Source organism: Maylandia zebra, linkage group LG7 (genome assembly GCF_041146795.1).
Source record: "Maylandia zebra isolate NMK-2024a linkage group LG7, Mzebra_GT3a, whole genome shotgun sequence".
NCBI classification, from domain to species: domain Eukaryota; kingdom Metazoa; phylum Chordata; class Actinopteri; order Cichliformes; family Cichlidae; genus Maylandia; species Maylandia zebra.
In genome coordinates this window covers 23,177,434-23,201,814 of record NC_135173.1, presented here as the reverse complement: position 1 = coordinate 23,201,814, position 24,381 = coordinate 23,177,434, and the positions used below count along the sequence as shown (strand labels likewise).

The window sequence follows — 24,381 nt, the reverse complement described above, 5'->3', positions numbered from 1 at the left end:
TAAATTCTGTCATATTTTGGTATCTAAACCACAAACATGTCAGGCAGTGAGACTGCCCATGTGAGGAAGACTGTTAAAACTATTACAAGTTGTGTTTACACGATAATGATAGTAAATTTGAAAGGAAGTACGTCGGAATGATTTTATTTTCAATTTTTTATCTTGTGCTGTTGAAAGAATTAAAATAAGCGAGCTTTATAGCCGTTTGAGTTTTAGCTCTCTCTGAAATTTGAGTATGAATAACTTCAAAAAGGTGGACTAGTATTCCGATCTATCGATCTATCGATCTATCGATCTATCGATCGTAACTTCGGTCGTTGCTGTGCTTTTTGGAAGTCGAATTTCCCAGAGGAACCCACCCGAGGGATTAATAAAGTTCTATCTTATCTATTAACACCCTCTTAAAATTCATTTCAGCTGTTAGAAAACATAAATACAGTATGAAAGCGACTGTACATTCAAACCCCTTAGTAATAGAGGTAAGATTGTCTCGTAACAGGGGGAAGATTTGACGTACATCACATGTGGAGAATTTGGACAGTTGTTATAGCATAATATCCTGACTTGAACAGTGTGTTTTTCTAATAGTTTAACAACCCCTATTTTTAGTTAAATGATAGAACCATGAAAATCTTGACTTTTCTATCTACTATCTTGAAATGACACCAAATTGTAGGAGTGATCCAGTAACATCCATAGTGGAGAAAACCAAACAGAGGATATCATCAGAACCACCTCAATTCAACTGTCAAGCATGGTGGCGGAGAAGTCATGATTTGGTCGTGTTTTGCTGCCACAGGAACCATGAAAATACAACAGCACAATGATCCCAAGCATAGCTGCAAATCTACAACATAATGACTGAAAATAAGGGGAAAAAAGTCAAGGTGTTGCAATAGTCCAGTGTAGTTTTGATTGAAATGCCTTTAAGAGAGATGTGCTTAAATGAATGCCAGCGAACCTCAATTAATTGAAGCAAAGTTATAAAGATTCAAGGCCAAAATTCTCAACAACGATGTGAGAGACTGAAGTCATAGAAAATGATTACTTTAAGTTACTGTTCAAAGGCAATCTGCAAACTACTGTGTCATGGGTGTACTTAGTTGTTTTTTTTTCTTAGTTTTTGTGCAATAAATAATGACAAAGTGTAATATGTTATGTGTCATATGTTATGTGTTTTAATGGTAATTTTCTATAGGGACATAATTGGACTTCTCCTAATCCTGTATTTCTATTTTGGTACCTGGTCATTATTACTACATGCATTGTGAATATCTCTCGATACAAAAATATAACAATAACAAATATGTAAATGTTATTTGACTGTGGTTCAATAAATGATTGCATATAAATAAACTGCAGTTATCTTATAGGTAGAATGGCCTTTAAAATTGCAATAACCCAGTTTCATCATTGTTTTTATAGCCCTCCATTTCATTCTCAACTGGTAGATGTAACGACACTGTGCAAACTCGTAATGTTGTGTTTCACATACAGTTCTGTCTTTTTTTAGCTACTGAGTGCTTCTGCTACTACCAAATACTGCTTCATTAGTCATGCTTTTTAAAGTATTTGTGTACTGTTTGTTCCCAGGGCAAGAACAATGGTATGCAGATGTTGGCTGTGAGGTTTCCTGTGTCAAGAAGACGCTTCTACGCTGGGACATGACTCTCTACCTCAGTCCACGTGGAGTCCACGCCATCTTTTCTACCTCTTAGGACAGCTGCTGTTGTTTTTTTTTTCTGTTTTCTTCTTTCTTTCCTACCTCAGCACATACTTTATCAAACTTGTTATCAGCCAACAGACTTTCGTTTATGACCAGGCCTTCAAGTTTTAGTCACCCAGTCACGGTCTATCACAGTTGACTGGTTTTGTTCTTGCTTAGTAGCCACCTTCATCACAGCCTACCCCCTTTGACGGCAGGAGCAACCTGAAGGAGCCATGTCACATTGGAGTGTGTGATGTTGGAGCCCTGTGTAGGAGCAGCAAGAAAAAAACAGGGTTGGAGCTGCAGAGACATTCCTCAGTTTGTGGTTGGCTATGAAAATTATCAACGTGACATGGGCCAAATGGACGCAGGCATGAAGAACGAGATGTTTCGAGAAGAGGAAATGGACGATGATGATGAGTCGGTAAGTAGCAGGTGTACAATATTAATATAGTTACAATACACTTTTACAGTGGGCAAAGAAGATCTCATTTTATTACAGAACAGGAAGCTGCAGTGTTGGACATTTTTAGGCATGAGGAAGTGACAGGGCTGGAAACTTATAAAAGTTATGTTTGGAATTGGATAATGGAAAAAGAAATGGAAACAAAAATACTCAAAGAATGGCATGAGAACAGTGTAGCAGATAAACAGTGGTAAGGCTTCTGGGCCTTAGTGTCCTGTTGCTATAAATGGACTATAAAGTACTGCTTCATTAGGAGCCGTAACCTTTGTCTCCGTCTTTGAGATTCACAACGTTAGCTTGGTTAATAGGATTGTGGCTGACACTATATTGTGTAGTAATCTTGTATCCAATATATTCACCATAAATGTAATCAAGTGTCCTTATCAGTAAAGCTTTTGTTTCTTTTCGTGTGATGTTTAATGCATTTGCAAAGCTGCAAGAACCATCATATTTTTCAGGTTTCAGAAAGGGTAATTACTGACTTAATGTTCTAATGGTCATCCACGGTTGTTCTTCTCGCCCTGTGGGACTGTAGCGCTCATTACCCACAAGACGGGGTGTTGATGAAACTCCTATTTTAGGATCCTTATCAGATGAGGAAAAGTAATCCAAAGTTTGGCTCGAGGACAGAGTGTGCTGCAACTTAAACACCGCTCTGTCCCCTCTGCAGTGGTCCTCTTTATTATCACACTTGTAGCAGTGCTCTGAGCTGGACTTTGAACAGCTTCAGTTTGAATTTTTTGCACTTTTCAAATATCATTTTCAGGGTTTCTTAGCCGCAGTACTAATTAACAACATAATCTACTCTTTGCCCCCCAAAAAAATCTATATTTAAATGTAATAAGATAAGATAACCTTTATTAGTCCCACACGTGGGAAATTTGTTTTGTCACAGCAGGAAGTGGACAGTGCAAAAGTTATGAGGCAACAATTAGAATACAATAAGAATAAATACAGTACACAACTGTACAGAATAGAATAAAATACTATATACAGTAGAATAGAATAAAATAAATATACAATAAGATAAAAATAGAATACAAATACTATATACAACTGAGTAAAAATACAACGATGACAGAAAGGATTATTGCACTTAGTATTATTGCATATGTATGGATGTGTGTGCTTGATCAGTTAAAGTCTTTATTATGGAGTCTGACAGCAGTGGGGAGGAAAGACCTGCGAAATCTCTCCGTCCCACACCGTGGGTGCCGCAGTCTCCCACTGAAGGAGCTGCTCAGTGCTGTCACAGTCTGCTGCATGGGGTGGGAGATGTTGTCCAACAGGGATGACAACTTAGCCACCATTCTCCTGTCACTCACCACCTCCACTGGGTCCAGAGGGCATCCTAGAACAGAGCTGGCCCTTCGGATCACCCTGTTCAGTCTCTTCCTGTCCCCAGCAGAGATGCTGCCGCCCCAGCAGACCACACCATAAAAGATAGCAGAAGCCACCACAGAGTCATAGAAGGTCTTCAGGAGTGGGCCCTCCACCCCAAACGACCTGAGTCTCCGCAGCAGGTACAGCCTGCTCTGCCCTTTCCTGTAGAGGGCGTCTGAGTTATGAGTCCAGTCCAGTCTGTTGTTCAGATGAACACCAAGGTACCTGTAGCTGTCCACAGCCTCAATGTCCATACCTTGGATGTTCAGTGGTTGCAGTGGAGAATGCTTGTGCCTGCGGAAGTCTACCACCAGTTCCTTGGTTTTACTGGCGTTGATCTGGAGGTAGTTCAGCTGGCACCAGTCCACAAAGTCTTGGGTCAGACCTCTGTACTCCTTGTCGTCCCCATCAGTGATGAGGCCGACTATTGCAGAGTCATCAGAGAACTTCTGCAGGAAGCACTGGGTGGAATTGTGGGAGAAGTCTGCAGTGTAGATGGTGAAGAGGAACGGAGCCAGAACCGTTCCCCGTGGGGCCCCCGTACTGCAGACGACCCTGTCCGACACACAGCCCTGAGTCCTCACATACTGTGGTCAGTCGGTGAGGTAGTCCAGGATCCAGGTAGTGAGGTGATGGTCCACTCCAGAGTTCACCAGCTTGTCCTTTAGAACCGAGGGAAGAATGGTGTTGAAGGCACTGGAGAAATCAAAGAACATGATTCTCACAGTGCTTCCAGCGGTCTCCAGGTGAGCGAGGGAACGATGTAGGAGGTGAATGACAGCATCATCCGCTCCAATGCCAGGCTGGTAGGCAAACTGAAGTGGGTCCAGTGATGAGCTTATAAACAGTCAGAGGGAACTTTAGAAGCAACTGAAGGTGTCTTATTTCTCTGTCGGTCACTCTGAACCCTCACTGCTCACTCATCAAGTGAGCACAGAAGAAAGAGAGCTTGCACTGTGCTTCCAGTTGGAGAGGAAGATGTCATAAATCAGTACTGTCTATAGCTTAGATAATAATTCTTTATTGTAAAGAATTAGAGAATTAGAATTACTAAAGCTTCAGCTCATCTGATTTTTAACAGTTACTGCTTTGAAGGAGAGAGATGTCATTTGGATGTTTAGTAAAATAAATAATAACCATAATTAAAATAAAAAATAAATAAATAAATGTGTACCCTAACAAATATCTAAATATTTAAATAATTAGGTTGATCTCTACACAACAGTGCAGATGGCTCAATGATTAGCATGCTAATGAGACATAAAAAGCTTTAGCTTAACTTAAATTTTCAGCTGTGCTGTGAACTGAAAGTTAGTGATAGTTCAGTTAATGCTGCCCACTACATGGCTTCACTATACATACTTGTATAGTGCACATTTTCCTTTTTTGATAGTATTATTGTGGGTATTACCTTAAACTGCAGCTGTTTATTCCTACTCTGCCCACTTTGCTGCTGTGATAATGTGAATTGCCCAACTGTGAAAGTAATAAAGCCCATCTTTATACTGCCCGGCCACTCAGACATGTTGTCAGGGTTAACTGACTCTTGTCTTCTCTAGCTTAACCTTCTCTGCCCTCTTCCTTGCTCCACCAGCCCTCAGAGCGACAGATTGTGGTCGGCATATGCGCGATGACAAAGAAATCCAAATCCAAGCCCATGACTCAGATCTTGGAGCGCCTTTGTAAGTTTGACTACATTGATGTGGTCATTTTTCCTGAGGAGGTCATCCTGGAGGAGCCTGTGGAGAAATGGCCCCTCTGTGATTGCCTCATCTCCTTCCACTCCAAAGGTAAAAATTGCAAACCGAAGCATCTGTTGCATGAGGAGAAATGCGAAGGTGGGAGGGAGACATGACTGGGGGATATTAGGGTTGAAACCTTACCTGGTTTAAGTTAGATTTGAAACGCTATTTTTATTTCTTTACTTTTTGTGATTCATGTCTTCTTCTTCTGCTTTTTTTTTTTTTTTTTTTTTTTTTGGGGTACCTAAACAAGATGAGATGCTTCTCACCACAGATCAGTTCATTAGTAAACACAGGAAAAAACTGTCCTTTGTGAAGAGATCATATAGCAAGTACAGTAAAATAGTGCAACAGTAATAATTAAAAGGACTTTCTCACCATTCTGACAGAGTTTGACTTGTGAGAAACAGTAAAGTAGATCCTGTATACTTCTCATTATTTTCTGTCACACATGTAATGTGACAGCGGCATTTTCCCCCAAGTTTTCAGACTTAGCATCTATGCTAAGACTTAGCATCAGACTCGCACTCATTTAGATCAAATGCTCTGCTTGATCTAAATGAGTGCAGATATCCTTAATGAGCAAATGAGAATGCATTATGAGGCCTGTGTTATTATTTTTGCAGATGTGTCTCCACTGCAGACTGTAAATACCTGTTTGTTAACCCATTTATTTTGACCACCTCACATGTATTGCCCAAAGTCATTTCTGCTCTTCCAGATTTTTGAAGAATTTCCTCCCCTCACATGTTGATCACATCTTCAAAAAGCAGGTTGAACATGGCCCTGCTAAATTATACCAACTTCATAACACAGAAAGCAAAAACATCTTTATATATTTTTAAGTACTGAGGCCATTAAAGGACATAATTTTGCTCCTGGGTGTCAGAGGGTTTCAGTGATGACTGTTTAAAACTTCAATGAACTGTAAATGCTTTTAAACACTTCCTGATTAAAAATGCTCATTTTGGAATTGAAGTAAAAACATTTCCAACATTTGCATCTAGGAGATATTCAGTTTTGTTGATCTCTTACACTGTTGTATATCCAGAGTTTTCAAAGCATAAAAAAATCTCGATTACTGTATTATTTTTAAATGCCGGTCCAGCTTGTACTGACGAAGATATGTTTTACTTTTTAGGTTTCCCTCTGGACAAAGCAGTGGAATATGCCAAACTCAGGAATCCACTGCTCATCAATGATCTCAACATGCAGTATTTCATTCAGGATAGGTACGTGTGAGCACACATGCACAGCTGAAGGTTATCACAATGTAAAAACGTAACTAGCTAGTTTTAAAATTAGGCCTCAACTGTGTGGCCGCCAGTGAAATGGTGGCAGCTGTGCCTAAAGGGTCCTCCTAAAATATCAGTTTAACTCTTAAAGTACATTTATCAGATGCTGTTGAATTTTCCAGAATGTATTTAAAAAAACAAACTCACTGTTTTGCTTGGAAGAGTTTTGATGTCAGTGAAGCTGAAGGGTGAGCTCATTCATTGGAGCGGCTTGCAGGAGAGATGGGAATCATTTTCAAACATTTGCATTGCTCTCTGCCACGGTCCTCATGCAAACCCCCACACCTCTAACACCGGCTTTTGCTTGCCAAAGGGAAATTCTAAATGTGAAATTCTTTCATGAATCTGATTTGTTTGCATCTTTGTTTTTGTTTTTTCCTGGATAATCAGAGCAGCGAGAGGTTGTGTCATGTGAACAACATTGCTATTTTCACATGTATTGCATGTTCCCTCCGACTTGCCCAGCTCTTGCATACATACACTGCTCATGGCCACATTAAATAAACTGTGACGTTTGTTCTCGGAGGCTCACTAACTCCAATCGTTCCATGTCAGGAGGGAAGTGTATCGGATCCTGCAGGAGGAGGGCATCGACCTGCCTCGTTACGCTGTGCTGAACCGAGACCCTGACAATCCTGAAGGTGGGCTTTTACTTTGTGTTAAAGAAGTATTTTCATTTCAACAGAATGAACACAAGATAACATGGTAAATATTAAATGTGGTGATTTCTGCTACCGAATATCACATAGAAAACATCAGTAATCTAATTAACTGCCATCTTTAAGCAAAACTAATTTCATTCCATATGTAAACATCAATGCTGTAGATTTTTCTGTATGTTTTAACTATTTCCTGGCAACCTGAATTTAAAAGCTTTAGTCTTGCCCCGTGCAGAGTGTAACCTGGTGGAGGGGGAGGACCAAGTTGAGGTGAATGGGGAGGTGTTCCACAAACCCTTTGTGGAGAAACCAGTGTGCGCAGAGGACCACAACGTCTACATCTATTACCCAACATCTGCCGGAGGAGGAAGCCAAAGACTCTTCAGAAAGGTACCCGTTTATCACTGAAGCTGAAAAAATACCATGTTTTTATTATGACAATTAGCTTAACATGCTGAACATTAAATGTGGCTATATGTTTATTTTGGGGGGGGGTTTCTTCTTCTGTGTTTTTCTCTCTCTTTGCTGCAGATAGGGAGCCGTAGTAGTGTGTACTCCCCAGAAAGCAGTGTACGAAAGACTGGCTCTTATATCTACGAGGAGTTCATGCCGACAGATGGCACTGATGTAAAGGTACCGTTCATAGTTATTTGAGGTTTATACATTGTTGAACTGATGTGGTGGGAGCTACCATATTGGTCAAGAATAGACAAATGAAATATTTCATCTGCTCTGAGACGTCTTCTGAGTCGTTGGCTCTGTGCTGTTTCTTAGGTTTATACAGTGGGCCCGGACTATGCTCACGCTGAGGCCAGGAAGTCTCCAGCACTGGATGGGAAGGTAGAGAGGGACAGCGAGGGGAAGGAGATCCGCTACCCAGTCATGCTGACCGCCATGGAGAAACTGGTGGCCCGCAAGGTCTGCCTGGCATTCAAGGTAAAAGACTCGCACAAGCGCACCATGTGTGAATGTAGTGAGTGTTCACTGTGAGCCGTGTAACCGCCGTGGTCTCGTGGTCCCTTTCTTGTTATTTTTACTGCTTCCTGTGCCTCGAGTGGTCAAAGACTGTACACCTGTTTATGTAACCCTTGTAGAGTCTCCAGATGTGGGGAAAACGATGAGTGAAAGGTGAAACTACTTAGATTTTTTTTTTTAAATAAATGAAAGGAACTAAAATCACTTTTTGAGTACACAGTGTAGTAACCAGCTGCTTTCTGCTGCTTACTCTTCTAACACCTACAATTCATCTTATACGACTCATAAATAGAAGAAACTCCTTCACTCTGAACAAAGTAAAACACATGACTGCAGCAGAAGGCAACAAAAAATGTTAAGAAATTTAATGTTATTTGGAGAAATGTAGCATTTTGTTCCCGTAATGAAATCTTAAAACGGCTTCTCAGTTGCTCTATTTTCTATCCAGTGGAAAACAACACATATGCACATTCTTTATGTCCAATGTCACCAAATTAATTAAAATGAAAATCCTACTTCACCTGTTTAGTTGTTTGAATGTGTTTTCTGCTCAGCGGCTAACTACATTCTCATGCACTGTGAACCGGCTTTAATGCTTTTGCTTGTGTGATTATAGCAAACAGTGTGTGGGTTCGACCTGCTCAGAGCCAATGGCCATTCGTTTGTCTGTGACGTTAACGGCTTCAGCTTTGTCAAAAACTCCATGAAATACTACGACGACTGTGCCAAAGTCCTGGGGTAGGTGTCGCTGCTATACTGTGTTAAACACTGGACTGTGACTTAGATGGACATGCTCAATTTCAAACAGCCGTGGATTGATTAGCACAAGGAAGAGCTGATGGAATGAGCTTTGCTTCGCATTTAGTCATTTTGTTTGTTTTTCTGCTTTTCTCGACATCTCCAGGAATATGGTAATGAGGGAGTTAGCCCCCCAGCTCCACATCCCCTGGTCCATCCCCATGGAGGCTGAAGACATCCCCATCGTCCCAACAACCTCAGGAACCATGTATGTAGAGAAAAACAAAAGATTAACTAATTCTGAGGAAAGATGTTGTTGAACGGCCCACTGTGTGTACTACACGTCTTTGTCTTATAAATTCCTTAAATGATTTTTTTTTTTTAATTAAGGGACATGTTAAAATATTTTTGCACTTAAAAATATTTTTAAGTGCAAAAATAATGAAAACATAAATTAGTTTTTTATTTGATTTAATTAAAAAAATTTTGTTGCTTAGTACTACACGGGATAATAACTTCCATTTTTCATTTCTCATTTTAGCCTTCACTTAAAATTATTCCCAGATGGGATTATGCAAAATCCTCAAAGGATTCCCAGAATAATTCTTAAGGGAAAAAAAGTAGTTATGGGAAAATGACACAACACATTAACAGATGGTTGCTTGGGTCCACTGAGATCCCAAACTCAGTTTAGCGTCTGTTTGAAGTCTCTGGTGTGTTTTGCCTCATTTTTGTATTTCTTCAGGATGGAGCTGCGCTGTGTTATCGCCATTATCCGACACGGAGACCGCACCCCAAAGCAAAAGATGAAAATGGAAGTCCGCCATCCTCTGTGAGTCGCTCAGACTAAGCCTTGAGTTGTCTTCCTTCTTCCCTGTTCATACAACTTAATGCTTAGTTTTGTTTTTTTAAAGTACAAAAATTTATAATAAAGTTCTGTATATGTGGAAAAATAAACAAGACAAGGGGAAACATTTGTGTACTGGATATATTCCCCATCCCATAATTTACTCATGAGCGTGTCCATATATACATAATTTAACATGAAAAAAGTAAACCTTGTGTTGTTAAGAGATAACAGATACAGCTCACTGTCATCAGAATCAATCAGAATCAGAATACTTTATTGATCCCTGGGGGAAATTATTTTTTGTTACAGTGCTCCATTTTAAACCAACATTAAGACAAGACAGACAATACGCTAACTAAGAATAGTACAATATATACATATATATACATACATACATACATAAGTCACTCATAAATAAATATTTGGAAAAGAAACATGTGTAGTTGTAGCAGCAAACAGTGTGTTAAGTGGATGCGTTGTACAGGGAGATGGCCACAGGCAGGAATGATTTCCTGTGTCGTTCAGTGGTGCTTTTCGGTAATCTCAGTCTCTCACTGAACGAGCTCCTGTGACTGACCAGCATGTCATGGAGTGGGTGGGAGGTGTTATCCAACATTGTCTTTATCTTGGACAGCATCCGCCTCTCCGACACCACCTTGAGGGAGTCCAGCTCCATCCCCACAACATTGCTGGCCTTACGGATCAGTTTATTAAGTCTGTTGGCATCTGCGACCCTCAGCCTGCTCCCCCAGCATGCAACAGCATAGAGGATCGCACTGGCCACAACAGACTCATAGAAAATCCTCAGCATTTTCTGGCAGATGTTGAAGGACCTCAGTCGCCTCAAAAAATAGAGACGACTCTGGCCCTTCCTATAAAGTGCTGTGGTGTTTTTAGCCCAGTCCAGTTTATTGTCAATGTGTACTCCAAGGTATTTATAGTCCTCCACAATGTCAACACTGACCCCCTGGATTGAAACAGGGGTCAAGTGTTTCCTGGTCTTCCTGAAGTCCACGATCAGTTCCTTGGTCTTTGCCACGTTGAGCTGCAGATGATTCTGCTCACACCACGTGACAAAGGAGTCGACCACAGCCCGGTACTCTGTCTCATCATCCCTGCTGATGCATCCAACCACCGCAGAGTCATCAGAAAACTTCTGAAGATGGCAGGTCTCTGTGCAGTGGCTGAAGTCTGTGGTGTAGAGGGTGAAGAGGAAGGGGGAGAGGACAGTCCCCTGTGGTGCCCCTGTGTTGCTAATCACCTTGTCAGACACACACTGTGGGAGACGTACATATTGTGGTCTTCCTGTCAGGTAATCAACAATCCAGGACACCAGAGAAGCATCCACGTCATGAGTAAATTATAGTATAGAAACATCTATTTACAGGATTTACAAGAAGCATAATTTATTAAAGGGACTGTGGAAACAATTAGATTTATTTTCCACAGAATGAAATTAACACATTTAGAGGATGACATTTGATGACCTTCCCCCTCCTGTACCCATAATGAGTTTTGACACGTAAGTAGATATTAATATAGATATGGTTTGATGATTAGTCAGAGTAGTTTCCAGGTTTCTCCGTGTGTGGCTGCATAGGCAGAGACCTGCTTATGATGCTCACTCAGTCATTTTGTTTTATAAGCCTGAAAGACTTCCCGAAGCATTGCTCTGAGTAGACTTTCAAGGAGTAATATAGAAGAGAACAGATGGTAACAACAAGTTTATAAGCTACCTCACAGAATTAATGCTCACTCATGGCTTTGAATTGGGCAGCCACTGTTGAATGTTGCTGTGCATTTTATTTCAAGAACTTCCCCTCAGAAACTTTAACTCTGGGTCAATGATGGCAGTGTCTGCTGTCTGCAAACCTCCTGGTTGTCTGCTTTTCTGTTTGTGCCTGCATGGGTTTCCTCAGGCTGCTCCGTCTAGAGTGCGTGCGTGCATGCGTGCACACGTCACTCTGTTGGCCCAATGATGGACTGGTGACCTGTCCACTGTATAAATAGAATGGGCTCCAGCTCTTTGCGAACTTTTGTTGGATAAACATTTAACATAAATGTTTTGTTTTTTAATTATTTTCTGATTTTTTTTCCTCTGCTTATCCTTCACCAGCTTCTTTGAACTGTTTGAAAAGTACGGAGGATATAAAACAGGAAAGCTAAAACTCAAAAAACCAAAGCAGCTGCAGGTGAGAGACAACACTAATAATCTCCTGCTTCTTTTTTCCCAGGCTGTCTCTTATTTGCATATTTGTTTTTCTTTTGTTTGTTTGTTTGTTTTGACTGATTATGACTGAATCCTTTAAGAATAATAAAGTACTGTTAAACATTCCCACATATTAAGCGTTATCATCATCATGGACCACAAACCTTCATTGTCTTGTTGTCTAAATATTTACACTCCGCTGTCTAAATCCCGTCTTGCACACTGCGTTCATGCCATCACTGCGTGCAGCTCAAGCTCCAATATTTCACCAGCACTCGAGTTTAAAGGTAAAAACCTCTGTGCTTCCAGGAAGTGCTGGACATCGCTCGCCTGCTCCTGGTCGAACTGGGTCAGCATACTGACTGTGAGATTGAGGAGAAGAAGTCCAAACTGGAGCAGCTTAAGACTGTTCTGGAAATGTGAGTGACATTTCACCTGGAAAACAAACACACACACATATCATCACTCATCACCCTCCTGTCATCTCAGTCATCAGCAGATCAGCAGACTTTCTCATACTCACAAACAGACACCTTTACCATGAAGACGCTCCCTCCCTCTTGGCTTGTCTTTAACTGCGTTATCTTTTCTTCCCTCCTCTATCCCTCTTTCCCACCCACCCATCCTTCCCTTCTTCACCCATCTGTTCTCTCAAAAGGGAATCCAGCTTGAATGACAATCAGTACGCACCCTCTCCCTTCTCACTTGTAAAGGATGAGGTTTTACTGGCCTCCTTTTCTTTAGCCAACCTAGACTGTGTGTACAAAATATTAGAAATATTACAGATCTTTTTATGTTTCAGGCAGACCAAAACTCTGTGAAACTTTTTTTCCCTCAGATTTCACTGATTAAAAAATAAAGGAAGCAGAAGATGGATTAGTTATTGCATTTTAAGATTAGGCATTTGGAAGATATTTCTAATGTTTTGTACGCTAACTGTCGACTTAATTTCCATTAAAATTCATTCATTTGTAGCTATTAACGTCAGACACATACACAGTCAAATGTCTCTGATTATTTCACTGTGTTTCTGTGTGTGTAAATCAGCGTGTGTCTGTGTGTGGTGCTACTTCGTGTGCATGCTTTCCTCACCACCTGTCAGCTACACTCTAAACCTCCTAATGTCTTCCTTCCTCCCGCCTCAGATCTGCATTCTGGTAATTTGATGGCGCTGTACTCTGCACAGGAGCACATTAAAAATCATTAGAAAGACAGGGACGGTCAAATTTGCAAGAAAAGCACCGTTCAAACTACTGGCTGTTTAAACGCAGTGACATCACCATTTTTAAGCCTCAGCGGTAACATTTTGCCTGACGCTATGTTTGTTTTTTGAAGCCAGAGGTTTACCACATTTGGATGAGAGGGTGAAGTACTCAGTTATCCAATAACACTAGCTAGCTTGATTGGCAAGCTGCATTCATAAACTGTGCAAGTGCAATGCAAAGATGCACACATGTGCAAATTAGTTTGTAGTAACAGTCTAATAAAATGCTAGACTTTCACTCAAGAAGACTGGAGCACAGTCTTAGACAGACAGTACCACACAGCAGGGTTTATCATTTTTCAGATGATTCCATTAAAAGCGCTCCAGAAAGCACCACCGACGCTAAGACGGCAGGGCGGTCCATTTCAGTGTCTCTAATTAGTTTAGCTGAGACTTGGTAGACACCGGTCGACTACAGCCTTACATGTCGGCACATTTGCCAGTTAAAGCAGCCACACCCATGTTTCCAGTAACAAAGTTGTTTTAAAGAAATTCATCAACTGTAGAGTTGTTAGGAAATCTGTTGTGACGATTCTGAGGCCAGGACTATAGTGTTTTCTGGCAGGCTGTGAAGCTATGCATTTTATGTCAACTAATTTTACACCTTGATGTAAGTGGGCCAGACCAGCACCCTTTTCTGCTGGTGTAAGGAAGATTAACTACACATTTAATTCGTTAGGCATTTAATTATAAGAACAAGAAGTGCAGTCTCAACAATACGTTTTAGTTCTTCTACAGGATAAAGACATCTATCAGCACTCTTTGGGCTTGGACTGTTTGGACTGAAAGAAATGAATGTGGAGGATTAAATGTCTCCTAGTTCATTTGCCCAGACTGTCCTGTTTTTGTTAATAGACAGAAAATGTCCTGTTTCTTTTTTTTTGTTTTTTTTTTGTTTGCTTGTTTGTTTGGGGGGGGGGGGGGCTTTCTCTCAGTTAATTGTTTATCTATTAATTACTTACTTATTTACTTTGGCGCCGTGTGAATGGCCGTAGAGGAGGTCTTTTACAGCTTTTTTACTACCCGTAATGAGGTTATAAAAACGCGGTTAAAACTCCAAATTTTATACTCTCCTTTTTCCATCCACTGGGCCAGACTGGAACCTTTGATGGGCCGATTCTGGCCTCCAGACCTTATGTTTGACACCCCTGTACTAGAGGAACTGCAGTTTTTGACTTTTGATGAATAAATATAAAATTAAACTGTCAGTGAAGTAGAGAGGAAAGCCAGCTCATGTACAGTGATCAAGCGTTGCATAGCAAGGCCCTTAAGTCTGAAGGGCATCTATACGCGTGCTGTGAGCTTATGCAGTAGTGTAAGCTATCCTGCTTTTTCAATCTAAAAAAGCTATAAACAGTGATCATGTTGCTTCCATTAAGACACAGAGCTAGGGAGCTGGCCACTTTAAAATCATGTGGAGCTACGCAGATGAGACCAAACCACATTTCCACATTTCTATAAGCGTCTGCACCTGCTTTCCCTTATTTCCTCCCTTATTATTTATAGACTTTGTTGCATCCTCCAATACTGCATTTTAATCCAATAAGCCCCACCTGTCTGATTGTTCTGGGTGGTCCTTTTGCTCCTGCTCACATTCTCATGTGCTTACACACAGATACGCAATTACAAAGAACTGCAGTAAATATTTACCTCCAAAGTGACTGAAACAACTGCTAATAGTAGTGCTTACTGTAGCAGAGTGTATGATCGTTGTGTCATTGAAAGTTGTTGCCTTGGTCTTATCTCTCTTAAGCTCGCCTTGTCATAAACATGGAATGAAAGTCAGACGTGTGTTTGCTGCTAAACATTTGGACGAAACTCGTTGATTTGAGATGAAATCTATTCGATTGTCTCACTGCATACATATGAAACTTTGTTGTGTTTGCTTGATGGTGTGTGTGTTCATCCCCCCCACCAGGTATGGTCATTTCTCAGGTATCAACAGGAAAGTCCAGCTCACCTACCTGCGGAATGGCAAACCTAAAGCATCCAGTGAGGAAGAAGGTATCGTACTCGGACACCGATTGTTGTGTGTGCTGGGTCACAGCGATAAATTATATGTAAACAAATACACACGAATGGTGATTGGAAGTGAATGTCAGTGTAATCAGTCATCAGTTAGTAACTGTGTTTTGGAGCCTCGCCTTCAGTGTTTTGGTTGCACCTCACCACGGACAACATTATTTGTCAGTATGGCTACAGAAAAAAAGAGTTTTGATTATTTATATAAAGAAAAATCAAATGTTAAACTTTCTGCTTCTTGTTTCAGATTCTAAGAAGGATGGCCCATCTCTGCTGCTGGTGTTGAAGTGGGGTGGGGAGCTGACGCCTGCAGGCCGGGTTCAGGCTGAGGAGCTGGGCAGGGCTTTTCGCTGCATGTACCCCGGAGGTCAAGGTACCAGCCAGACACATGCTCTAGCCTATAAGATGTCATTACAACGGCTCTCACGCCTTCTGCTCTGGTGTCATTTTTCAGTCCTCCTTTGTAATTTCTAAAAACGGCACCGTTTGCAGTGCCAACACATGATAGGAGTCATACATGCACTGTGTGAAAAGAGGTCAGGCTGAAACGGCTATGTTAGAGTTGACAAGCCAGATTTTCAGGCTTCCAGCTGCCGCTGCAGTCTTTTTATCCCACTCATTGTCATTTGTGGCTGTGATGTTGTAGAAAGATTGCTGACTCACTGTTGCCAAGAGCAGGAACTTTAAAGTGTTACTCAACAACAATTATATACAATATTATTATAGTGTGGGACATCTTAGATTGTAGCAATAAAAATAAAAAACATTAGAAAGGCTACTCGTAGCAAATCTCTTAAGTTTACTGAAAAGTGAACTGAGGAGTTGCATGCACAGCATCTGTAAATAAAAATTACTGATGCCTAAAGTAATGATGGACTGCACATTTTTCTTCTTAGCTCATCTGCAGATGGCAGTAAACTTGAAGTAAACTTTGCTGTGATTGGCCTGGACTTGCAAGGAAAAAGGTGTAAACAATTGGGGGGGGGGGGGGGGGGGGGGGGGCTTCTGTGTTCACAGTCAAAGCTGTCCCAAAGACAATCAAATTAAAAATTTCACTGTTGTCAATATCGTACAGAGCAAACACCAGAAAATGTTTGGCCAGGTTTAGTATGAACAGCCAGTGCTGTAACAGTGAGACAGAAGATAAGGAAAACAATGATAGGGATGAAGGACTTTGGTGACCTAGTTACACTGTTTATATATAAAAAGATTAATTCATTTCTTTTAAATGGAACAAGCATTTTAAGTTTAAAGAAATTGCAGTTAATTGGTAGTAAAATAATCTTTAGTTTCAGGTGGAAAAATTAATGAGACTAATCTTGCCACTTCAGTACAATCACTCATGTCTTGCAGACACCTTCTGAGGACATTAAGTCACATTTTTACCTCAAGGCTTTAAAACTGTTCGAACAAACTGCTGCTCCATAACAGAGTGAACTCTCTCTGTTGAAGATCACGTGGTCTGCACCACAATAAGCAGGAATTATGACCTGGATTTAAGAGTATACTGTCAACACCGGCTTAAACAGTCTGATGTGAAAGGTTGTCGAGATTAAGCAAAGATGCTGAGCTGCAACTCTAGTGAAGGCTAACAGTATCAGGACAGAGGACCTAAACAGAAATGCAGTCAGTGGATGATTTATTAGGTACACATGTAAAATCGAAGCCAATACAGTCATCTGAGCTATAAAATTCATTATTACACTCGTAATAATAACTACTTCTTACTGACACACTCAGAGGTATTAATTTGGCTCTATTCATTCCTATAGTGTTGTAGATTCAATTATACTGATGTGTCCCACTCTAATAAAATTCAATAAAGATATAACTTTAATAAAGAAATAATTCACGTAAGACTGCTGTAACCTTACATCGTAGCCATTGTGCTGGATTGAAGTGTAGCCTCAACTATGGGGGGGGGGGGAAAGAACTGCTTACACATTTTTTTTTAAAGTACTGATTTAAATTCATGACATTCAATATTTTTTTTTCTATTTTTTTTTTTTAAACCGTAACAGTACCTAAGCTGAAAATGCTGCTCGCACTGCCACCTAGAGGCTGTACCAAGTTGTCCTGCAGTTAGGTGTGGCCTCATCTGAGAACACCCAAAATGGGTTTTGTTCAAAGTGTTTTAAAACAGAAAAGCAGCTTTAATTTCTCTCTGTTCAGATTGAGCAGTAAGAAGTCAGCTGCAGGCTTTTCTTGACGTTATTTCCTGTAGGGTCTTACAATTTTAGTCGTCACCTGTCCTACCTAAAGGTTTGTTTTGTGCTGCATGCAAAACTCAAACTATAAAGAAAACCAACCTGAAGCAGAACTAAAAGTAGACCTTGTGTTGCTTCTTTTTTTATCTATAAAAAGAAGACAATTGTCTCATCCCAGCCACTGTTTTCAATCCTTTCTTTCTCTCCACCACAAGTTTTGTCGATTAACTCTGCTCTTCTCTGTTGTTGTTGCTCTATGTAAACTACTAGCCGGTAATCGCCGGTCCCTTGGCTGCGATTCCCCTATTGACTTTGGTAAGAGAAGGGTTTCCTGGATATCACCGCTCTTCCGCTCCTCTGTCATTCTGAGCGTTTGTCGCTCCGTCCACTAACGTGTTCTGCTCTCTCCTCATATCATCATGATTTTGGTTAATTTCACATGGCGACTAGTCCTGTTTTGTATCAGATTGCTGTGGACTGCTTTATTTTGTGTCGATGTGTTTCCAAGATGATCCTCCAATGTAGACACTGTTTAGGTCACTTGCCCGTACATATGTGGGCAGCTAAAGTGACTGGAGCTTTTCTTTTTCAAAGCTAACGCGCATCATCTCACACTAATCCTACTGCATTTTTTTTCACGAGTTGTTGAGATGTTGTTTGATAAAAATCTATTTTGGCCTGTGTTAAGCTTTAAACAGGGATATGTCTTCATCACGTCCCAGATTTGCTGATCTCTGTCAAATGAGGCATGGCGATGCAGCGTCAGGCTACCTGCAGAAGAGAAATGCATGAAGCATCAGTGTGATTTGATCTGTAGCGTTAGTTTGCATCCACCCCCTACATTAACATGGCATACTGGGAATGTTAAAAGACTTGGTCTGTTTTCAAAGAGAGGTAATCTAGGATATTTAATCTCATCTGCAGGGGAGTTATTGTCACAAATTTTGGGGAGACTACTAAAACTTCAGTTCACTTCACTTTCACTTCATTTTATATTCAGCTTAAACAACAACATTTAAGTTCACATTTAAGTGAAACGAACCCTATTAAAATCTGACAAGCCGATGCATTTGAACTGAAAGTGATGTTGCACTCGCACATGTGCTGTACTGGCCCGTTGTGCAATATTTGATGGAAATCTTTGCTACTATTGGGTACAATCAAAACTAAAATTTGTTTTTCTCTATTCTTTCAACTACCTCACCGACTCAGTCGTTTCTTTAAAAAAGAAAAGGAAAGGGAAAAAATGTGTTGTACTGTACATCTGAGTGCTGTAATCATGCCAGTTAACTGTGGCGCTCCACTCTGTGTTCAATTCTACAGGTGACTATGCCGGGTTTCCTGGCTGTGGCCTCCTGCGCCTGCACAGCACTTACCGCCATGACCTGAAGATCTACGCCTCTGACGAAGGAAGGGTGCAGATGACGGCTGCTGCTTTTGCCAAGGTAACTATGTCACTGTATTGGAAGACTAAACTCTTCATATAAATGTTACTTTAGTACTTAAGCGATTCTGATGGAGCTTGAGGAGAGCATTTAAAGCAGCTTTGCATGAACAAGACCCACTTGTTTGCCATAAATTGGAGCCGCTTGGCTTGCTTTCCTGGCCAGTGTGGAATTTATGTTCCCACTGCTCAATATTAAACACAGAAGTGTGATGGCTGTAAAACGGCTAACTGATCATCTGCAGAGGAATGGTCTGTTTGAAGAGTTTGAGACAGGTTGAGAATTTATCCCAAAAATAGAAACAACATTAGTTAGGGGTGATCGTGGCTCAAGAGTTGGGAGTTCGCCTTGTAATCGGAAGGTTGCTGGTTCGAGCCCCAGCTCGGACAGTCTCGGTCGTTGTGTCCTTGGGCGAGACACTTCACCCGTTGCCTACTGGTGGTGGTCAGAGGGCCCGGTGGCGCCAGTGTCCGGCAGCCTCGCCTCTGTCAGTGCACCCCAGGGTGGCTGTGGCTACAATGTAGCTTGCCGTCACCAGTGTGTGAATGTGTGTGTGAATGGGTGGATGACTGGTTGTGTAAAGCGCTTTGGGGTCCATGGGGACTAGTAAAGCGCTATATAAATACAGGCCATTTACCATTTAGTTAAGGTTATGAATGACAAGACAAGCGTAGTGATGAGAATGGACTCATCTACCTTGTTTGCTTCGGGTTACTCGTCACGACTTAACCCTCACATATTTATGTAATTTTTTAACCATTTCAAATCTGATGCATGTCTGCAGGGTCTTCTGGCTCTAGAAGGGGAGCTCACGCCCATCCTGGTTCAAATGGTAAAGAGTGCCAACATGAACGGACTGCTGGACAGTGACAGCGATTCTCTGACTGACTGCCAGCAGAAAGTGAAAGCCAGGCTGCATGAGATCATGCAAAAGGACCAGGACTTTACAGAGCAGGACTACCAAAAGGTGTTGTCACACATGGAATTGCTCAGTTAGTGATAAGCTGTATGAGGCAATTTCTTGTTTGCAAGTAAAGTCTCCAGTTAGTTTAAACAGTTAAATGTGCCTCTTAATCCAGATAAGATTTGGATTATCCAAAGAATTTTGCAACTGCTCATACATATATTGACCGTCTTTTCTGGCATAATCTCATGCGTCGTGTTTGGCAGAACATGTTATCTATTTACTTCTGCTTCTATTGTGTCCCAGTTGGCTCCGACTGGCAGTCCGTCACTGGTGAACTCCATGAAGGTCATAGAGAATCCAGTCAAAACCTGTGACAAGGTGTATGCCCTCATCCAGAGCCTTACATCGCAGATCCGAAAGAGACTGGAGGACCCCAAGTCTGCAGGTACTGAGAACCTGCAGAAAGGCTGCCTTTTAAAATGTTTTACTGTCTTTAAACCCTCAGTATTTATTTTAGTCATCAGGTGTTATGTATGAATAAGACTGATGCAGAAAAGCTTGTAACTGTAGTGTGTATATATGGAGTTCAAAATTGATCCACCCCTCATTTCTTTATATTCTGGTAGGAAAATTGGAACCATGTGGAGTTATTTATTGAAACATGAGGTTAGCCAGCTTTCTTGTCATTTCTTTAAGAAGTCTTCAGGAATAGTTCTCCAGACTTCTTCAAGGACATTCAAAGCTCTTTTTTGGATGTTGGCTGCTTTTTGTTCTGTTCTCTGATAAGATGATCCCGCCCTGCTCAATAGTGTGTTTTTGTTTTTTGTTTTTTTCTATCCAGTTATGCTTCTTACACTGCCTTCTTACATCGGCAGTGTGATTCCCATGGTTTCATGCTGAAAAGTGAAGCCGTTGCAAATAAAATGCTTTCCGTGTGGTTTTGCATTAATAAAAATCTGAGGGTGTTTTTTCTGTATTCATGATTTCAACAAGATCTCTGACACCAGTGCCTGAAATCCAGAGCCATGACAGAGCCTCCACCCTGTTGTGCAGGTGGCTGTAGAATGTCAATGTCCCAAGCAGAAATGTGTGAAAACCTTCAGAAAGCTGGAGAATTAATATTCAAGAACCTTTTTAAAAATCTTTTATAGTTAGGGGTTTTTTTTACGACAATGATAAAATTAGTCGCTGTATTTTTAATTTTTTTTTTTTTTTTCTCCAGACCTACAGCTTTACCACAGCGAGACGTTGGAGTTGATGCTACAGCGCTGGTCTAAGCTGGAGAGAGACTTCCGCATGAAGAATGGGCGCTACGACATCAGCAAGATCCCAGATATCTACGACTGCATCAAATATGACCTTCAGCATAATGCCTCTCTTGACCTGGAGGACACGCGGGAACTTTTCAGACTGTCCCGTGCTCTGGCTGATATAGTCATACCACAGGTAAATCACATCAGTGTCTTTAATTGCATTTTTTCCAAGTGCTGCCCAGCACTTATTTTTAAATTTTGCACAAATTTGGCATTAGTAATGAGTGATGTAGCAACATTATTCCAATGGCGCATTTAAAATGTCATGCTTTAGTCAGAAAACCTTACCAGCGAGAGCAAGGTTCAAATCAACCCTCTATTCATTAACATGTCTTCTGAATTAAAGTGACTTGTCACAAATAACATGCAAAAACATGGTATTTTAATGGATTGCCCCCTTGTTCATTGACATCAGGAGTATGGCATCAACAGAGCAGAGAAATTGGACATCGCCCAGGCTTATTGTGTTCCCCTGATGAAGAAAATCCAACTGGACCTGCAAAGGACCCATGAGGACGAGGCTGTCAACAAGTTGCACCCTCTGTGAGAATACAGAACACTACTGAAGCGCACATGTTTATAAGCCACATGCATACATGTATTAACAAGTATTACAGGTGTTGTGTTACTCACTTGTGTCTCTTCCTCCGCCCTGGTGTTCAGGTATTCTCGGGGTGTCATGTCTCCTGGGCGTCACGTCCGCACACGCCTCTACTTCACGAGTGAGAGCCACGTTCACTCCCTGCTCAGCATCTTCCGCTACGGAGGCCTGCTGAATGTATGCAGTGGTTTTGTCACCTTTGACTTTTTGATTTTCTGCAGGTGTGCATGTGCACATTCAGAGGGCGAATTGCCAGAACAGAGCTTTTGTAGCGTTGCACTTATTGCAGAGGGTATTCCTTCCAAGACAGAAGGCTTTTTGAAGATGACTTCAGTGACTTGTTCTAATAAAACTAAGCTGAACTGTAGTTCTAAGTTAATTGAACGCTTATGTCTAAATTGGACTGTAGAACTGATGTTTACCTTGCCCTTGCATGAATTTTCACAGATCTGTGGTGTTTCACTCATTGGCTTTAATTTTACATCTGCTTGTCTTTGCACATCAGGAGGAGAAGGACCAGCAGTGGAAGCAAGCAATGGACTACCTGAGCGCTGTGACTGAACTCAACTATATGACACAGATAGTCATCATGCTGTACGAAGACAACAACAAGGTGGGCAGGATGAAATGAAACACATACCTCCTCCTCCAAACTGCAGCTTCTTTTGCAGGATTGCAGGCTCCTTTACGCAGCCTCCTTTGTATATTTGTGTCTGTGTGCTGAGCAGGACCCCTCCTCAGAGGAGCGCTTCCATGTGGAGCTTCACTTCAGTCCAGGAGTAAAAGGATGTGAAGATGAAGAGACTATTCCTCTTGGATTCGGCTTCCGGCCGGCCTCCTCAGAGGTGTGTGACCATACCGCACTCATATTGCTGGTTGAAAATTGTCTAAAAATGTGAAAAATTTCAGTTTCAAACCAGCCAAGAGGCCATTTAAGGTTTTAAAAAATAAAAATCTCCCTTGTAGTTGTGTGTCGACATCAGGTGTGTTTTGTTGATCAGAGATGTCAGTCACTTCTTTCTTCTCTGACCAATTAGAATGAAGACAAGAAGCCTAATCAGGGCAGTCTGGAGGACCTTTCTCAGGATGAGCCGGACCAGGCACTTCAAGTCTCTGATCCAATCAACATTCAGCGAAGGTCTCCCATGATTCGGAACCGCAAGACTGGCTCCATGGAGGTACCAGACTGCCAGAGTTCAGTGTTAAAATGACAAAATGCGGTCTGGGTGTGAACTAGCTCTTCTGACACTTTTGCCTGTCATTTTAAAAGTGCGATGATGCTCTTGAAGCAACCATTAAACATCAGGTCCCTGAATAATATGTTGAGGATATCAGTATTAATCCCTGGTCTCTTTGGCCCCACTCAGGTCCTCTCTGAAACCTCCCCCACTCATTCCGCCAAAGGCTGCACATCCCATCGACTCTTCATATCCTGCTCACGCCAGTCTCCTGAGATCAAACCAGCCAGTGGCTTAGGTAGGGATCTAATTTTTGGAGCAAGTGTGGGAGAATGTGTGTTTTCGCTGTGTTCATATCTGCGTTCATGGCCTCACCGCTCATTCATTTCCAGCCGTCATCACTGCGCCTCCTCTTCATCACGAGCTGCAGCTGTGACTTTTTTACCCCCTTCACCCTCCCACTTTTCCATTTCACTTTCAGTCTGTCCCTCGTTTCTTTCACATAGCGTCCACCCCAGCTTAGTTTAGCTTAGCGGCAGCCGAACAGGATCAGAATCCAAACTATGCTGGCCAGAGGTCAGCGGGGAAGAGTCATGTTCACAGCCAACTGCAGGAACACTGCGTCATATGGTGATCAAAGACATGTTCCTCTCCTCTCTAGGTGATAAGGTGACAACACGGTGAACATGCTAATACCTTCATAGTCAAACAAAACCCGACTCTCTAGTTACTAATGTTTGCCTTTTCTTTGTTTAATGTCACTATAACTGATATTGACTTGACTAACATAAACTAATATAATTAGTAAAGATTATTAATATTGTCATATAGTGACTTGGAGACTCAGAGACTCAATAACTCAAATCCCTGCTCCAAATAATGTGGTCAGCATATGTGCTGATAATCCAAAGTTCAGGTGTTTGTGAATAGCAGCCAATCAGAAGAAGCCTGGCTGAAAGGGAAGGAGAAGGGAGCAAAAAAAACAAAAACTAAACTAAACCAAAACTTTTTTGTTTAAAACAGTGGATGAACTGAGGAGCTGGACCGAGGACCAGTATAAGATAAATTATTATTTTTAACAGTGAATTATACAAAGCATCTCTAGTAGAGGCCAAGAATAAAAATACCGGTGACCACCAGTTCTACCCCTCAGCCTCCTGGTAGACACAGCTGTGGTATTAATTTCAAAATCCTACGGCGATGCCTGCCCAGCAGGATTAAGCCAAAACCCCGTCCGCCGTATGCAGCTGTGGGGTAAAAAGGTTGGAACTGAGCATACAGTAACAGGTCACCTTTGAGTATACACCTATTCTTAACTATTCACGAGACCAGTTTGCTGCATTTGTTTTTTCGGATGAAGTTTGATTTCTTTTTTTTTTTCTTTCTTCAAATCTTCACATGTGAATAATCAGATCTGAC

At 41.4% G+C, this 24,381-nt stretch overlaps 1 protein-coding gene across 6 annotated transcripts in view; it reads left to right on the top strand.

Annotated features, from left to right (window-relative positions):
• Nucleotides 1–24,381, top strand: part of ppip5k1b (diphosphoinositol pentakisphosphate kinase 1b) — a 48,746-nt gene that overhangs the window by 8,707 nt on the left and 15,658 nt on the right. For 4 of the 6 annotated variants that reach the window (XM_076886086.1, XM_076886089.1, XM_076886088.1 and 1 more), the window contains exons 2-26: nucleotides 1,594–2,132; nucleotides 5,152–5,347; nucleotides 6,441–6,531; nucleotides 7,150–7,235; nucleotides 7,489–7,643; nucleotides 7,785–7,886; nucleotides 8,028–8,189; nucleotides 8,845–8,966; nucleotides 9,133–9,234; nucleotides 9,712–9,798; nucleotides 11,933–12,008; nucleotides 12,335–12,444; nucleotides 15,208–15,293; nucleotides 15,559–15,684; nucleotides 17,789–17,833; nucleotides 18,842–18,963; nucleotides 19,748–19,930; nucleotides 20,174–20,315; nucleotides 21,093–21,316; nucleotides 21,599–21,726; nucleotides 21,847–21,961; nucleotides 22,290–22,397; nucleotides 22,513–22,629; nucleotides 22,822–22,962; nucleotides 23,152–23,260. In XM_076886086.1, the coding sequence (XP_076742201.1) occupies nucleotides 1,962–2,132; nucleotides 5,152–5,347; nucleotides 6,441–6,531; nucleotides 7,150–7,235; nucleotides 7,489–7,643; nucleotides 7,785–7,886; nucleotides 8,028–8,189; nucleotides 8,845–8,966; nucleotides 9,133–9,234; nucleotides 9,712–9,798; nucleotides 11,933–12,008; nucleotides 12,335–12,444; nucleotides 15,208–15,293; nucleotides 15,559–15,684; nucleotides 17,789–17,833; nucleotides 18,842–18,963; nucleotides 19,748–19,930; nucleotides 20,174–20,315; nucleotides 21,093–21,316; nucleotides 21,599–21,726; nucleotides 21,847–21,961; nucleotides 22,290–22,397; nucleotides 22,513–22,629; nucleotides 22,822–22,962; nucleotides 23,152–23,260 (3,106 nt within the window). In that variant the 5' untranslated portion in view covers nucleotides 1,594–1,961. The remainder of the gene's footprint in view (nucleotides 1–1,593; nucleotides 2,133–5,151; nucleotides 5,348–6,440; nucleotides 6,532–7,149; nucleotides 7,236–7,488; nucleotides 7,644–7,784; nucleotides 7,887–8,027; nucleotides 8,190–8,844; nucleotides 8,967–9,132; nucleotides 9,235–9,711; nucleotides 9,799–11,932; nucleotides 12,009–12,334; nucleotides 12,445–15,207; nucleotides 15,294–15,558; nucleotides 15,685–17,788; nucleotides 17,834–18,841; nucleotides 18,964–19,747; nucleotides 19,931–20,173; nucleotides 20,316–21,092; nucleotides 21,317–21,598; nucleotides 21,727–21,846; nucleotides 21,962–22,289; nucleotides 22,398–22,512; nucleotides 22,630–22,821; nucleotides 22,963–23,151; nucleotides 23,261–24,381) is intronic. The other 2 variants (XM_004564542.5, XM_004564538.5) reach the window with 1 other exon arrangement.